Raw genomic sequence first — 17,495 nt, forward strand, 5'->3', positions numbered from 1 at the left:
GTTCAGACAACAAATTCATACCATTAAAAGTAGTCTTATATCTCAATAGTCCGGTTTGAGATTCTTCAGCAACAGACCGAAATCTGCGATCATGCGCAGTTTTAATCTGTGCTAGCCACTGGATAGCCCCGAGCTGGCTGGTTTCAGGGCTAATCCACTCTGTAAAGGTGGTGAAGAGGGGGGAGACTGCCAGCAGGCTTGAGGAGAGTCGCATCTCTCATCCCCAGCTAGCCATTACTCCCTTTCCTGAAGGCGGTTGCAGCAGTGGTCAGAAATGGCCACCTCAAAGAAGAACTCAACCGTAAAAGAATGTGCAGGAGGAAGATAAGAAGAGAAAGTTTTTGGCTGACCAGGTTGAATTGAAAAAGCAACAATATAAGGTACCCTGGAATTTGAATTATAAAGAACAACATTGTTCCCAATGAAGACTTTGAAGCGGCGAATGAGAGAGGGAAGGGAAAGGATTTGGGTTTTTTCTTTTCTTCCCTATATTGACAATTAAGAGATTTAAGCAAGAAACTGGCAAAAATCCACTTTGACATCAACAGGTATTTAAGCTGAAAATAAAATGTCAAAGGGATAATAAAGATTTCTGGATTCTCAAAAACTTTTAAAAGAAGGAAAAAAACAAACGGGTGGGATCTGGAAAAATGGAGGAGACCACCTGGAAGTGAAAGGAATTAACAATGAAACTTTAACAAAATTCCTAAAAGATACATGTTAACTGAAACTTTGTAACAAGATAAGAGAACCCTAGGAAGAGAAAGTGGAAAAAAGAAGCAAAAAAGAAACAGCTTTGGATTATTTGGAGTACTTGGTGATTTTTGGATTTTTGGCTATTGGATCTAAAGGACTAAAATTAATCAGGTGGTTGTTTAAAAGTTTTTAAAATAGTATCACTCTTGGAAGAATTGAGAATGGAACTTAAAAAACAGAAAGAAGATGCATAAGAAGGAAAAGGTTATTTTGGCTTCGTATTTCAATTTTTAGAAATGGAGATCCTGAACTAAGAGAAACAACAAAAAATGCCTGTAGAACAAGAAGGGCGGGACAAAGAAGAAGCCATTTTCAATGACCAAGTATTCCTATGTGGGAAAAAGAAAGGAAAGGGGGAGGGGGAAGAGTGAAAAATGTAAGATTTGAAAAAACAACCCCAAAAAAGAATAGTTTGAAAAGTAATTACAACATTAGGAAGAAACAGAAGAGAAGATTACAGAAGAGAGAATCAGAATTAGAGAGAGAAGGGGTCAAAAAGGGAAGGGAGAAGAAGAGGGAAAGGAAAAGAAATTATAAAGGACAGAAACAGGACATAGAGAAACAGGGAAAACATACAAGGATTAAGGATATAACCCTATTTAGAAGACACAGAGATAATGGGTGAAAACTTAATTGAAAGGGGGATTCTGCAAGGGTATGCAAGATAGTATTGTTATATTAGAAATAGAAATGAACTTTGAAAATATGAAAAAAACTGTGATTAAAATGATACATAAAATACTCATTGTAATGTAATGGAATGTTTAATAAATAAATGAAATAAAGAGAATGAGAGAATGAAATTAGGAAAGGAGGGGAACATTTTAATTATTATAAATGTGTTATAAAAATTTAAGTGAAGATGAATATGAAAGAAACATGAAAAAATTATGGAAATATTATAAGTGTTCCTAGTGTAAAGGCATAAATTGAAGTTTAAATAAGACTTGAATGGATAAAACTTAAAAGATACAAAGGTGTCATACTCCAGTTTGTAACTACAGGGAAAAATTTTGTTTAACGAGAAAAGAAAATATGAAATTGAAACAGGACAGACAAAAGTATAAATATAATGACTAGAAAGGTATTGAAAAATATATATAATTGAATTTAGAAAGGAATAAGATAATTAAAAGTAAGATTGAGAAAACTAAGGGAAGGGAAAAATTATTGAGAAAATGTTAAAATAGTAATAAGATATGGAACAGAACACAAAGATAAATATGAAATTGAATTTTTGTCTGTATGGAGAAGTGATACCCGGGACCATGCTATTCTCAAAAAAAGAAATTTTACTTGTATTATGTTTTGTGAAAACCCAGATAAAAATTTTATATATATAAAAAAGTAGTCTTATATCTCTGCAGCATTTGGTGGAGCAACATCTGAGCTAGTGCTTTTGGAGTAGCCAAAGCATCCATATCAGCTACAACATTTTTTCGATATGTCCTGTTCTGTACATTTTTCAATAGCAACAATAAGGTAGAATTGATTCACCATGAAATTACTTTTTGTTGATATGAATAGAGCATGCAGAATCAACTCACATATCTATCTTTTTAGAAATGTTTTCTTAAACATCACAAATCATAAAAACCGCAAATAAGACTCTGTTCGCCATTCTTCTGCTTGTAATTTATATTTTCTGACAGTTGTTAGGTTTATGCACTATTTCTCCAATGGAATTTCTCTCTCTCAAGCTTAAATTAGATAACAAATTGGTATAGTTTGTCAAATCACTTCTCGTCTCTTGACTCTGGTAAGGATGATAAAGCTCATCCAAATGGCCTAACACCAAAAAAAAGCAGCCTTCATGGTAAGAATGAAGATCCATAATTGCAAAATTTCTTATACATGGAGAACAAGAAAAGTCAAAATGAATACTAACTCTTTAAAAAGATAAACAAGATGAAGAATTGGGGGGGGAAATGACTAATTCACTATTAAGGGCACTGATTTGAGATGGTGAGTAGACAATAATCTATCAGAAGTAAAGCAGAAATATAAGGGTAAGTGCAAAAGGGATAGCTAAATTTATTATTTGATTAGAGGTACATTATTTATTTGATTCAGGGGCTTTCACAATGTCATCTAGGATAAGAGGAAAGTGATAGAACGGTAGAAATAATTTTCTCATTGTTGGTGTTATTTTTTTAAGGACAACTGGATATTTTTAAATTAAAAAAACCAAATTGAGCAGAAAAAATGGCAAGAATGTTTCAGTTTTTTTGGCATTGTAGGGAAATAATTCATATCTGCGAATGATTTTTTTTTCACAGCTACAAATTGGGTGGTCCTTCCCATGATTTTCTCAATAATTTTTTTTCAGAGAAATTCTAACCAAATATTAATTTCCTATAAAAAATAATTTTTAAGAGTGAGATGGGGCTCAGCTAAAAATACTGGTAAAAGTACAGATGGTAATCATTACTTTAGGAAATAGCAATCTTACCATGGACATTAAGATTAAAATATCTTTTGGCACGTCCTGCTATGTTCTCCACAAGACAGACATACCTGCCTGTATTTGCTATTTGGGTATTGTGAACCTATTAAAAAAAAGATATACTGTAAGTATTAAATATCTTAGTTTTTTAATTGACTTCATATACACATTGTTAAATTTTCACTTGTCAAATAAGTAAATATATTAATTTATAATATGCTTTACTCTTTGCAATTCATTTGACTATAACCTCTATTCTGTGTTTGTTCAATGTCTTTCGTGGCATAACTCTTCCATATATTTTGGGTGCTCTCAAGATTTTTAAACAGATCACATAGTTGCAGCACAAAGAGTAACAGGAATAATGAAACAGGAGTAATCAACATCCAGATATTGTCTTTTCAGGGAAAAATACTAACAAAAGATACTAGAAAAACTACAGTGAATGGTAAGGTAAACTGGCTAGAAAATAACATGTTTAACAATTAAAAGCTGTTTTATTACAGACTCAGTCAATATTTTTCATGTTCCCTCTTCCCTAGCAAAAAAATAAAAAAGAAGAAGTACACTCTACAAGGTTACATATTCTTCCATAATTGGAATTGTGGAGGTTTTTATGGCTTCACAATTGTCTCAGCCTCTTTGACAGGATGTGGGAGTGAAACTGAGACATATAGCATCTAATCTGCAGAAGCTAGTGCACTTCACAGATTTACCTGAAGAATTTTTCCATCTAGTAGGAATTTGTGATGGGAATCTTCAACTATTAGCTGTCCATCTTTCTCCCAGATTATGTTTGGAGGAGGACTGCCCTCTGCTGTACATTCCATCATTGCCATCTTGTCCAGAAGTACAGTCAGCTCCTCAGTCACATCACTGCTGGCACCATTAAAGTATGGTGGCACTAGACAGAAAGATTGACAACAGTTTTGTACCCTTTGACTTCTTCATCACATTGCTGAGAAGATGAAAAATGTACATTAGAAAGCTACAGAACAATTTTCATTCATAACATTTTTTCAGGTACTATCAGAGATGCATTAGCCATTATCACAAATGACTCTTCAAGGAACAGCATGATACATTTTTTTTTAAACAAGGGGAAAATATTAGATATTGTCTTACTCAGAAGGGAATCTAATACTATATATCACATTAGTAGAATTTTCTACTTGCCATGTCTCTTATTGTAGCTTTAGTATCTTAATATTTATATTTTTATTTATTAGACATTAATACTATTAGCACACAGTGAATTATATAGAATCAAACCAAGTGAGGCCTGCCATTTAAAAGAAGAATATATATTATTTGCAAACTCAAAAAACATCAAGTAAGCTCACAAAGCACGCGGACATCATATTGGATAGAATCTTCTCCAGCTTCATTAATGGCCACACAGGTATATCGTCCAGCATCTTCACTCTGAGCTCTAGGAATCTGCAACACACGACCTCCTAGAGTAAAATAAGAATGAACTTGCCATCCTTCTAAACACAGATCATGGGTTGCTCTAAGATAGATAGATAGATCCACTTGATTCATGATTAGAAAGAAGGACTTTGATAGACCTCATATTTTCAACCTACTTCTGAAGTTTTAGGGTAGGTAAAAAGGCTTAAGGCTTAAATATCAGGAAGATGGTATCTTATCACCATTATGTCAAGAGTCAGAAAGCTTCATTTCAAAGTATTTTATTATATCCGTAAATATTAATTTGCTTAATACACACCTGGAAGTATGAGTACTTTATCATTGGAATTCAATGGAAAATCCTCTTTATACCATGTAAGTACTGGAGGAGGCACAGCATTAGTTTCACAGTATAAAGACAGAGGATTGTTTACAATCACATCTTTGGCTCTTCCACTTTGACTTCTACTTAGCACATTTCCATCTTCCCAGAATCCAAATGGTTTTCGAAAACTTGGAGGAACTGTAATATATAGGCTTCAGATTAAAAGTGAAGAATAAGTATGAGGCTTTTCCAACCTTCATCACAAGAAGTATTAACACATTTAGTGAGTCTTCATTCTCTCAAGTTACAAACATTTATCTCTTCATCCTATGTACCATCTCTTATAACAAATCCATAAAGTTATCATTCTTTCAGTCTTGTTATCTGTAGAAAGTCCATGGCCAAAAGTAATAACATATCTTATTTTAACCTTGTTCAAATAAACCAACTTTGCTTTCCTTGTTTCTACTTCTAACTTACTCTTTAATTTATTCAAATATTATTGTAGGATTTTATTTCTCTTCATTTTTTCTTTGCCTCATTGCACAGAGCTCTTCAAAGCTTTAATAGACCTTTTTCATAAATCCAGTAAGAAAAAAAATTATCCAGTGACTATTTTGGTTTGTCTCTTTTAAATTTTAAAACTTCAGCCATTTTTTTTTTTTTTTTTGGTAGATCCAGTGAAACAATATTTTCTCTTGGCCGATTAGTTAGAATCCTTCTAGGATCAAAATCTTATTTTCCTTTTCCTTTTTATTTCAGATTCTTTGCAGTAATCTTTGATTACTATTTTCCTTTATTCAGAATTAAAGGCAGACCCACCTGGCATTTTCATGTCATTATGAATGTCTTCAATAGCATAGAAATAGTTAATGAGCGATTTCCAAAAGTGCTTGGAAATTGAGGTTTGCAAACTTTAAAAATCTACTGCAATTGCAAGCAAAATGGCTAATCCTGTTGTTACTCAATGATCAATTCCACAAAAACTACTGTCCTATAGTCTCCAGAGAGTGGCTCCTCCAGAGAGTGAAGCCACTCTCCAGAGCATATGTGGATAATCTTCCATCCTCTCTTTATCCAAAAAGTTTCCAAGGAACCAATCTATTCACTAATCTTCTAATCTTCGTTAAAGTCATCAGTTCTGCTTTAGCAGAGACATCTTCAATTTGCCATGCCTCTCTCAAAAGCCCAGAATAACTTGGATTCATATTTAGATAGCTGGCCTATTAAAACAGTTGGAAAGTTATTCTTGAACATACTTCTCAAACTCAACTCCCTAAGAAATCATAAATGCATGCGGTTCATACTACCAATATCCCAAGGCAGATTAACAATAGGTTTTACTTGATATTCTCACAAATTTTACTAGGGGTAAATCTGGGGAGACAACAGGCTCAACAAAATGACAGTATGTTCATTTGCACTTTAAAAACAATTTTCATAGTGTCTTCTTTTTCTCCCAATGTATCATGTTAGCAATCCATTTTACTAACTAATGGTCTAAGTAACTATTTGTAAATTTATAGTAACTGCACAGAAGTTGTGATTAGCTAGAGATCACCAGGTTGGAGAAGACTGATCTTTATGAATACACCCATAAATAGTCAAAGCAATACCTTGTATACTGACATCAAACTCCAGCTCATCCTCACCAGCTATGTTTGAAGCAACACAACTGTATCGGCCAGTGTCAGATATCTCAGTTGCCTTAATTTGAAGGATGCGTCCACCACCTTGGATTGTTAGATGATCATCTGATGTAAGTGGCTGTGATGGAATTATCCAAAAGGATACATGAGCATTTTCTACAATGTACAAATAAAGTGTACATAGGCATGCATAGTTTATGGCTAATTAAGCCAAAGTCAGCAATGCATTGTGGCCTGTCTGCTTTGGCAAGAGATTGGAAGCCCCGCCCCCCAAAAAGTCAAATTATATTTTATATAATTATAAAGCAAGATCAGATATGAAATACTATATCTATTCCTGAATACTTGGAGCCTTTTTCTGAGACATGTTTGAAATAGATCTATTTCCCTTATTTTATTCCAGTATTACAGAAAGAAGGGTTCATCTGACTGGTAAGCTACACATGGACTACAAATTATGCAATAAAAATAGATTTAAAGGGTTTTCTTTCCCATTGCTTTCATTCCACAGTTGAGAACATTGCTAAGATATACATTTTTGCTAAGTTAAAAATATTCAAGAATGTAAAATTTAAAGAAAATTGTATTATACTTTCCTTTACTTTGTCAAAAGAATTAAGACTAGTATCTCTAATAATGTTCTTGTTATTCATAGTTATTCTAACAATTAGCAAAGGGCAAGTTTTTTGGGGGAGGAAATTACATTACTTAACATTTCCTTTAAAAATTACTTCTGTTTATTTATTTAGTGTCTAAACTGCCCAAAGTCACTTGGTCTGAGATGAATGAATGAATGAATGAATGAATGAATGAATGAGAGATGCTCTCTTGTTAGTTTGAATAAAATATTGTCAGCCAAAAATAATATTCCACATACGAAAAGATTCAAGGAGAGCAAAAATATGAAAAGTGTATGAAGTATAAGTACTAGGTAATAAATAATATGAAAAATATTTTGCAAGTATTAAAATGCTGATAGGAAAGTGCAAAAAGAAGAAATTAATTCAGAACTGGAAACAATTGCATTTCCTAACTGAAATCTAGAAAAGCAGTCCAAAATTGCAAGTGACAAAGCAGAATGCAATGGACACATCCTTCAACATCCTCCAATTCTAGACTTGTGTAACAGATTATTGTGTAACCCCACAACAAGATAGATGGTAAATAAATTTAAATAATAATAATAATAATAATAATAATAATAATAATAATAATAATAATAATAATAATAATAATAATAATAATAATAATAATAACTGAGACAGAACAGGACTTCCTATAGCTTTGGAACATTGTGTTTTGGAAAATTTGATGAAAGGAAGAAGACATTGCTATAAAGTAGTTTCCTGGTTTTTCTAAAACAAATATTTGCTGTAAGAAATTATCTTTATGACTGGCCTGTCTATCCTTGTACCATCTGATGGCAGCAGCAGGAATTGCATGGACTTCACATTCCAGGATAAGACTGTTGTTCATTCTGATCTTCACCTCCTTAGGGGACAAGCCCAATCCTGACAAATCCCCTCTGCTTATCGTAGGAGGAACTGCCAAAAAAAGGTAAATATAAAAATAAAGCCACCAAACTGAAATGGGGTTTCTCATTTTGACACTCACAATGTTGTCAGGAAAAAAAGGCATATGTAAGTAGCAGTACTTACATATCTCTCTAGGGGTATTTACCTTTAAAATCTGTGCCAATTAGAATACTTACCTAATGAATAATGCTCCTTGCTAAATGTTGCCAAGGGATGACTCAAAAGAGCTGTAACTCTTTAACAAATAATAATAATGCACCCAACTATACTTGATTTTTCTAATATTATCTTTAATTTAAATGTTATCTAGCTGAACATTATGTCCCTGTATTTACTCAATGCAGTTAATTAAAATCAGTTAATTAATGACACTTAATATTGGATCCTGTTGTTCAATATTTTATGAACATTAGCTCTAAGATTTAATCTTTTGCACCTTCCTTTAAAGCATAGATGTCAAACTTGCCATGTCATGTTGCCATCACATGATGTTTTGTGACTTTTTCCCCCTTCATGGGGTGGGCATAGCCTGCATATGATGTATCTGGCCAGCAGGCCACCAGTTTGACACCCCCTGCTTTAAAGCGTCAGTTTCATATATTATTATTGTGGTTCATCGCACAGTCAGCTAGATGTTTAGGTTGGATTGACATTTTGTCCACCTATCAAGTCCTTCCCAAGGACCTGAGATAGGGCCCTGAGACACGAGCTGTTCCTGCCATTCCAAGCAACCGTCAATGGGCCATTATCCTGTCTACAAATCAGTCAGTGGTTTTTCATGTATGTCTTGATTTAATTCAGCTAGGAAGTCTGTTACTATGGGACGGATTTATAATTTCAGGAGGATAGCATTTCAAAACTAGCCTCTCTTATACATCTTTTTGTAGCAGATTAAAGACAAAAGAAAAAAAGAGCACAGCTAACAAAAATGCTTACTCCACATCCTGCTGAAAATCCCGAACAGTAACCTCGATTACTGTGAAGAAATAAATGTTTTTTTTAGATGTGTATCTATGCAGCCACTTTCCTTAAAGTTATTCAGAAGACTTTCATATACAATGAAACATCTAATTTGGCGTTACCATCCTGATGTAAATGCAACAAAATGAACAATGGAATGTATATATACTTAAAAATATGCAACTAAGGTAGGAATTGTATAAAATATAAAGAGATGGTAGAGAATCGAACAATACATATGAATTTCAGCAAGAAACAATGCTTTAAAACTTACTATAAACTTTCACCTCATAATGTTTTAATGTTTCCCCCGCTTCATTTGTAGCTATACAAGTATATCTACCAGTATTGTCCTCCTGGGCATTCAGAATCTGTAAAGTTCGACCACCTATTAAAAAGGACAAAAGTCAAATTACATTTTCCCCTGTCCCCTTTGTATATTTTCTTCTGAATTGAACAGGAACTGTATGAACTTAGGCATTGTTCCATTGAAAGAAGGAACTACAGGTATTCCGATTTCAGAACATGTTAAAACTGGAGTTTAGGGAAGAACTCTAGAAAGCAGAAATGAAATGCCTTTTAACACAGTAGTGCATCAACATTCTAATTATGTCAAACACTGAAAGAAATTGAAAGGCCCTGCCAAGTTACATATTCCTTGTTCCTTGCCTGTGATATGCAAGTGAACTCTACCACATCACACAGAAAAGTAAGTGTTTCAAGCAATTGATACTCTGGTTAGTTAGGAAGAGACAAAACCTAAGCTTTGGTACATTGTTAAGTTTCACAAGTTGGAAGTCAAAATATGCAAATGTTTCCCAGAAATTATTATAATAATTCTAATAGTCAATCTCTACTCAGACATCTTCAGAAAATATACCAAAGCGAATTTATAAATGTAAAAAAATAGGATAGAATTTCTTTCTTTCTTTCTTTCTTTCTTTCTTTCTTTCTTTCTTTCTTTCTTTCTTTCTTTCTTTCTTTCTTTCTTTCATTCATTCAATTTCTATCACAATAGCAATAGGACTTAGACTTATATACTGCTTCATAGTGTTCTACAGTCCTCTCTAAGCAGTTTACAGAGCCAGCATGTTTTACCGAGCTTGGATGGCTGGAAGGCTGAATCAACTTTGAGCTGGTCAGAGTCAAACTCCTGACAGAGAGCAGTGAGCCTGCATGCAATACTGCATTCTAACCACTGCTCCATCACAATGTTATAGCCATCCATCTCAATCCAACTGATTCCAAATTTATTTTAATAATAGAGGCATTCAAATAATTACCTGGTAAAACCCGGATGTTCTTATTTGACTCTATGGGAGCTCCATCTTTTAACCAGGTGATTGTGGCTGATGGATATGAGTAAGCCTCACAAACTAAGGAGGTTGGGTTATTTAAGATAACCGTGGCTTCTTCTGCACCCCCGTCATTATCTGAACCCACAATGGATGGAGACACTGAGCAAGTTCAGAAAAAAAAGAGCATTGTTTTAAAATAATCCTGATAATTGTGAGCATCATTTGTACTTCTGAAGGAACTACTTATGGGGAAAATATTTGGCCATCTGATATACCTGCAACTTAATCCAAGAGCACAGGTTGAGCTATTTAAGAGCCAAAATACATATGACACTTGTTTCCCAGAGACTGAGCTTCATGCAGAAATATTGCTTGGATTCAAACCACTGAAGCACTGATATTGCACCTGAACTAAAAAGCCAATCTATCTTGAAGCTTCAGATTAAATTTGACCATCAGAAAACAATTTTTTTCCTTATTTCATTTTTAAAAATGATTTCTTGTGTTTATAATTCTTTTTTTTCTTTATACATTCATTTTGAAACAGTGAAGTTGGTGTTTTTTTTTTAACACATTCATTAATGGAACAATTTAACAATGGCTTTTTAAAACAAGCTCCCTGATAGCATAGTGATAGCACAGTGATGCTCCCTGATTGCATATTTGGCATTGTCTATGCCAAATAAGAGGAAAAATGGGGATTCCTTGGAGTTTTATTTATTTATTTTCTTTTTTTCAGAAGTCCGGTGGTTTAAAAAAAGGGGGGGATTCCACCAATCAAGAAATACTGTATAAGAAATAGAATCCAGATAGAATATTAAGTTATCACTATCGCTGAAGTAAAGAAGGGAATTGAAATCTGAAAGAGGACTTCCTAAGCCTGTTTTTTAAAGAACTATTTTACACAGGAGAGACAAGCAGCTGAGAATCTTTTGGTGCAGGGCATTTTAGGTGCTTGGAAGGGGTTTAAGTAACCCATTTGTTTCTTCATTTTTGTAGAGGGAGAGAGACAATATCATATGAAATGCTGTATTTCTATGTATACAAAATTTTGGGAAGTTTCTTGGAAGTTGCATATAAACCTTAGGCCTTCAGTGACTTGGAGACAACACTTTTGGTGCTTGCCACAATGATATCATTGACACAACTTCCAGTGTCTTAGCACCAGCCCTCCAAAGTTTTATCAATAACTTTGCAACTTCAGATATATATGTATACACAGTATATTTACTGATTTTTTTTTCAATCCAAGTAGATCTATCTTCTTCAAAGGAACCCAAACATGTCTATTACTCAATAAATCTTACCAAGTACATTAACACTGAAGCTTTTTCTTTTATCTCCAGCTGTATTGGAGGCAACACAGGTATATCTCCCTGTGTCAGCAACTTGAGCATTTGTAATTTGAAGAAAACGTCCACTAGACATTAACTGATAGCCATCATCCTGTAGAAAAGTTTGCCCATCTTTTAGCCAAGTGATCTCTGGAATAGGGTTTCCTTTTTGAGAACAAATGCAAATATTAATAATTGATTTGTGAAAATTGCCCTTTTAAATTGTGTTCTTTGTTAAGTCTTTAAAAGTAAAATGAAAAATGATATTCTATCTCAGAATACATGATACTTCTTGGTGATTTATTTATTTTATTTATTTGTTAAGCATATATTAGAAAACAGATATAGTTAGAACATGATTATGATTACATGAAATGGGTACGAATAAAAGGGGACATTAGGCCAAGGACGGTAGGCATGTTGGTGCACTTATGCGCGCTCCTTACAGACCTTTTAGGAATGGGGTAAGATCAACAGTAGACAGTCTAAGGTTAAAGTTTTGGAGGTTTGGGGAAGAAACCACAGAGTCAGGTAGTGCATTCCAGGCATTGACAACTCTGTTACTGAAGTCGTATTTTCTGCAATCAAGTTTCGAGCGATTTACCTTAAGTTAGTATCTATTGTGTGCTCGTGTATTGTAGTTGAAGTTGAAGTAGTCATTGACAGGTAGAGCATTGTAGCAAATAATTTTATGTACTATATGTGTGTGTGTGCGCGCGCAGTATATATAAATCATAAATACATGCTTGTTGCCAATCATATGAATTTTGATCATGTGACCACAGGAACAAGGAGACAGTTCTGAGAATTGGTTGTAAGTCACTTTTTCAGTGCTGTCATAACTTTTTATTTCAATGAATGGACATAAATTGAGAACTACCTGAAGTAGCATCATTCAAGAAGAGAGAGAAAGAGAGAGAATGAATGTTTACTTGCTTAATACCATAGCCATTGATTGTTGCAGCCAAACCAGCTCTAACCAAGAATCACCAGAAGCTTACCTGTGACTTCACATGTCAGTGTAATGCCATGTCCTTCTTTTACTTTTACATCATCCAGTTTATTTTCTCCTACAATGCTTGGGGATACTTTTACATTGTCAAAACAAAGAAAGAAAGAAAATAATTATGCAAGAATACAGGAATACAAAAAGATTGTATTTTTATTTGCATTAGTCATCACAAAATATGTTGTTCCATTTTCAGGAGACACGTCTTCAATATATATTCGTATGAATGTTGTGTTGTGGTGGCCCTGTGAAAAATGTCATAACTTTGATAAAAGTATATGAAATCTGAAGCACATTCATTTAAAATATGAGGCTGAATTCAGATAAGACTTTTTCAAATGGTTTCAGATAAAATGAAGGAACATAATTTACATATGTTTTCCCTTATTGTCTTGGTCCCTAGAATGAATAGTGTTGCTTCTTCTTTTGAAAAAGTCACAAAAGTAATTATTTAAACCAAGGCACTTATATATTCTTAGTTGATCTAAGATATTGCAAGACTATGTCTTTTTCTTTCTTTTTTCTACTAGAATAACATGGCTGCTTCTATGGAAACTAAATTTTACTATTTTCCAGATTTATCCTGGCATACTTGGACTGTATAAGATGCAGTGGAATTACAATATTATGTCCATTATATTATCAAATAACATTGTGTGGAGCACTAGGGTGTTTTCTTTTAAAGAATGGTTATTAAAATTTGAAGAACTTGCAGGGAAGAAGGAAGGAAAAAACACAACTACATTCTCCTGTTTTTGATATTATTTTACAAGACGCATAAAGCATCTTTCTGTTTTACACTGGAACAACTGCCAACTTATACTAACCAATTAAGAAAGCTACTCATTGCCTATATTATTTTTTCAGTCATCTCTTCAATTTCTAAACACAGGGACTATAAACTAGGAAGAAAAATCTGACACTTTGGCTTTTTAAAGATAGGTTTGACATACTCACCTAAAACTGAAAGTTCAAAGTTTTTCCTGACTTCTCCTGCAATGTTAGTTACTACACAGATATAATGACCAGCATCTTCTATTTTCACCTGCATCAAACGTAACATCCTGCCACCTAAACAGAAAGCCATAAAGCTTCTTATTATAATAAAACCTAATTCTCGATTTTGAGTTGTTAATATAGAACCAGAACAAAATGAAAGTTCAAAATAACTGGCAGCCTACTGAAATCTCAGTCCTCTGTGGAATATACAGTTGTCTGAGTGACAATGATAATTTTGCTTTGGAAAACCCACTTCACTCTTAGTATTTGCTTCAGCTCAAGGCTATTCAGCAACATCTCCAATACATATGTATGAAAGCTAAAAGTGAATACCAAGACATTACTAGGAGTTTACTATTGGAACTTATTATGATGATCGTTCTACTGAGGAAGCATGTTTCTTCATTATCATTATGGGAAATATGCCAAATAACCTTTTTCCCCCCCAAAACCCTCTTTAAATTAAAAAAAAAAGCAGTGGTTCAGTGCTACAGTGGTTCGTTGTGCCATCCTTCCATCTTCTGGAAAGTAACTGAACTATGGTAGAAACAAAGTTGGTTTGCAAGGACAGAAATACATGGAAACATGGTAGATTAAATCTAGTCAGAGTTTTTTTCTTTTTGTCTTCTATTTTTAATTTCTTTGCTAATCTCACTGTTTTGGGGAGTTTTTGGGAAGGAGGTATTTTGGCTAATTTTTGCTTTATATAACATTGCTTACCCAAAAGAGGATTTATGATAATTATATATGTTTTAAAAGAAAATTCCTTTTGTATTAGTGTAGGCTTTTATTTTTTGAGATTTTTTGACTCTGCTTGATGTAAATCAATTCATGAAAGTATCCAGAACACTATCTGAATCAACATTATTAAATGAAGTTCTGCTTTGTGAGCAAGACGGTTGCATTAAAGATATCATCACCTTCTTAAGAGAAGGCATGGGACCAGCCTCCTTAAAGAAAAAGTCATGCTTCCAGTCCTCAAGAAACTTCCAAAATCGTAACAATCATAAGCCAGTATTTCCTTCCTGAGCATGCTGCTGAAATACGTTGTACCAGGTTAATATGGTTTTGCTGAATGAAAACTATTTTCTGGTTTGGGATCATTTCTGCATTTAAGCCTAGTTCCATCAGAGATTTGTCCTGGAATAAATCTGTTTATTCATATAATTTTTGACTGCTTGCATTTGATTTTCTTAGTCATTTCTATTTAGGGAGGAAGAGCAGGGGTGGGATTCAAAATTTTTAACAACCGGTTCTGTGGGCATGGCTTAGGTGGTGGGCGTGGCTTGGTGGTCATGTGACTGGGTGCACATGGCTTGGTGGTCATGTTATTGGCTGGGTGTGGCCAACTCAACATCACTCACATCGAGGCACACATCTCCTCGCCTGGCCTCTCATGACTGTGGGGATGCTGCAACAGTCATAAGTGTGAAAAATGGTCATAAGTCACTTTTTTCAGTGCCATTGTAACTTTGAATGGTTACTCCACACAAGCAAAGTGCCAGCAAAGGAGGGGGAAAAAACTCCAGAGACGTTCCTGAGACAGGAAGTCTAGTCCTGCCAAGAATGTAATAAGGGTTAATGGAGAGGCAGTTTCTGTAAACAACACCAGAATGTTTCCTTCCTGCCTTTCTTTCAGGATTAGGCCAGTAATTTCTTCTAACAACCAGTTCTCCGAACTGCTTAGAATGTTAACAACAGGTTCTAGTGAATAGGTGCGAACCTGTAGAATCCCACCCCTGAGGGAGAGTATACATTAACAATGTATAAATGTATTACCTTTATGGGCCAGACATGAAATATTTTGCCTTTTAAGACAAAACTCCAGACCCTATGATGACCAGGTTATGCATTTTGGTAAAAAGACTGCCTTCAGTCCACAAGTACAGAATGAGGATTTCTGGACCAGAGTGATTAGATATTGCCTTATTCTGGGTTGCTGGTTTATTGTTTTGTTTTGTTTTTCAATCTCCCCAAATCAAATCTGCAACCCTGGTGTGGTATTAACCAAGCCTGATCCAACTGAGCATTTTTCCAAAATCAGGTCATTTAGTATTGGCAATAGGTCACTGAAAATTAAATAAAATTTGCAGTAAATGCCCATTATCCAAAAATGTTTTTCTTTTAACCTCTCAATAATTTGGAAAACTGTAGAATTGAGATATGACTAAGAGACAATCATTTACAAAATAGTAACCAAGTTAAACTATGATCTAAGATTTAAATAGTTCTCAGCATCATGTTCTAATGCTCTCCACAACAACAGCGAAATAATTCTCTGCCACAAGAAAATATATAAATCATGCTTGAACAGCTTAAGAGAGTAACATTTTACATGCAGAGTAATTACTTCTTTTAACTAACTGTATCTGATATCACATATGAGATCCTAAATATTTGATCTTGAGATGGGTGGAAAAGCCATATGTTAGGTTTAACAGAGCCTTTCCATGTGTTTGTTTTAATCAAGTATACTATATAACATTTTCTATGTTTAATATTAAAAAATAACATATTTTTATGCTCCCTCTTACCTGATAGGATTCTCACAGAGTTACTTAAAGTGACTGGCTGCCCATTCTTCAACCACATTATTGATGGCTGGGGAATTCCAGAAGATTCACAAATCAGGGTGACAGGGCTTTTCTCCACAGCACTTATATTTTCTGGTTGCACCAGATTACCCATAATTCTTGGGGGGACTACCAAAAAAGAGTAGCAGGAAAGATTAAACTTCATCATTCAATGATGAAGGAAGGTCAGCTATATTTATTTAAAAGAATTTAAAAACAATCATATGCAATACTGAGGTTCTTTGCTTCTATTAAAATGTTCTCCCTCCCTCTTTATGATTTTAAAGATAACTATAATTTCTCTTTTTAGGGGTAATGCGGCCTCTTTGACACAAAGAAATTGGAATTTAGTGGACTAAACTCCTTCTAAGCTCTTGCTGTAGAGATCTCTTAAATGTCTTCACAAAGTTGCAATATAAACATCAAGTGTGTTTTTGCTGTTGAAATAATTAAGCATCCCTAAGTCAAACTCTGAATAAATGACTAGTTGGGGTTGAGAAAAACTTTTTTTTTGTTATTTGGAAAAAATACACTTTCTATCTCTTGTGCTACAATAAGTTGAATTATTTAATTAAAGACTATTATAATTCTGCACACAGTTGCTTATCTGATGAAAATTGAAACCTATGTGCAGAATTGCAGCTCTTTTCTGTATTAGTATTAATTTTATCTGCTCCTTCAATCATTCTCATAAAGCAAGAGGCAAAATAAATTGTTCTGCAATACTTCAGAATGCCTAGCATAGGTAACAGAATATTATGTTATCTATACACCGTATAAGCTTCTCCAATGTTATGGAATTACTTATTGGGTTGATTCATTGCTTTTGCTTTTGTTTTTAATCAACAAAATGATCCAACTACTTTCTTGGGAGCTGAAAGAGCTTATGAAAATTTACATTCAATATTTCACAAAACCCTGTATCTTTGCTAGGTTTTAGGCAAGATTTCTGAATTAGATTAAAACACTTTCTTTTGAAATGTATCAAGAAAATGATATGACTCAAGGACAAACACAACGAAAGGAAAAAGTAAAATACACCTTGGGAAGATAGTAAAGTATTTTCTCTTACATTTTGCTTTAGTAACTATGTATTGTAAGCCACCCAGAATTGGGTGTCTTGAACATTGAGATGGGTGGCATAGTTATACTTTTTTCCTTTCTGTTGTCTCCATAGTACATATATAACTGGATATTA

General features: G+C 33.9%; 1 protein-coding gene across 2 annotated transcripts in view; it reads right to left on the reverse strand.

The window, feature by feature from the left end:
- Positions 1 to 17,495, reverse strand: part of HMCN1 (hemicentin 1) — a 240,336-nt gene that overhangs the window by 81,098 nt on the left and 141,743 nt on the right. For both annotated transcript variants that reach the window (XM_026669149.2, XM_087960847.1), the window contains 12 exons: positions 16,259 to 16,426; positions 13,683 to 13,796; positions 12,718 to 12,804; positions 11,690 to 11,881; positions 10,368 to 10,541; positions 9,359 to 9,472; positions 7,988 to 8,133; positions 6,557 to 6,707; positions 4,935 to 5,138; positions 4,546 to 4,659; positions 3,919 to 4,106; positions 3,209 to 3,305 (listed from right to left, as the gene is read on the reverse strand). In XM_026669149.2, the coding sequence (XP_026524934.2) occupies positions 3,209 to 3,305; positions 3,919 to 4,106; positions 4,546 to 4,659; positions 4,935 to 5,138; positions 6,557 to 6,707; positions 7,988 to 8,133; positions 9,359 to 9,472; positions 10,368 to 10,541; positions 11,690 to 11,881; positions 12,718 to 12,804; positions 13,683 to 13,796; positions 16,259 to 16,426 (1,749 nt within the window). The remainder of the gene's footprint in view (positions 1 to 3,208; positions 3,306 to 3,918; positions 4,107 to 4,545; positions 4,660 to 4,934; positions 5,139 to 6,556; positions 6,708 to 7,987; positions 8,134 to 9,358; positions 9,473 to 10,367; positions 10,542 to 11,689; positions 11,882 to 12,717; positions 12,805 to 13,682; positions 13,797 to 16,258; positions 16,427 to 17,495) is intronic.

This window comes from Notechis scutatus, chromosome 3, assembly GCF_049901735.1.
Source record: "Notechis scutatus isolate UNSWTSFEM ecotype Mainland chromosome 3, rNotScu1.2, whole genome shotgun sequence".
NCBI lineage: Eukaryota > Metazoa > Chordata > Lepidosauria > Squamata > Elapidae > Notechis > Notechis scutatus.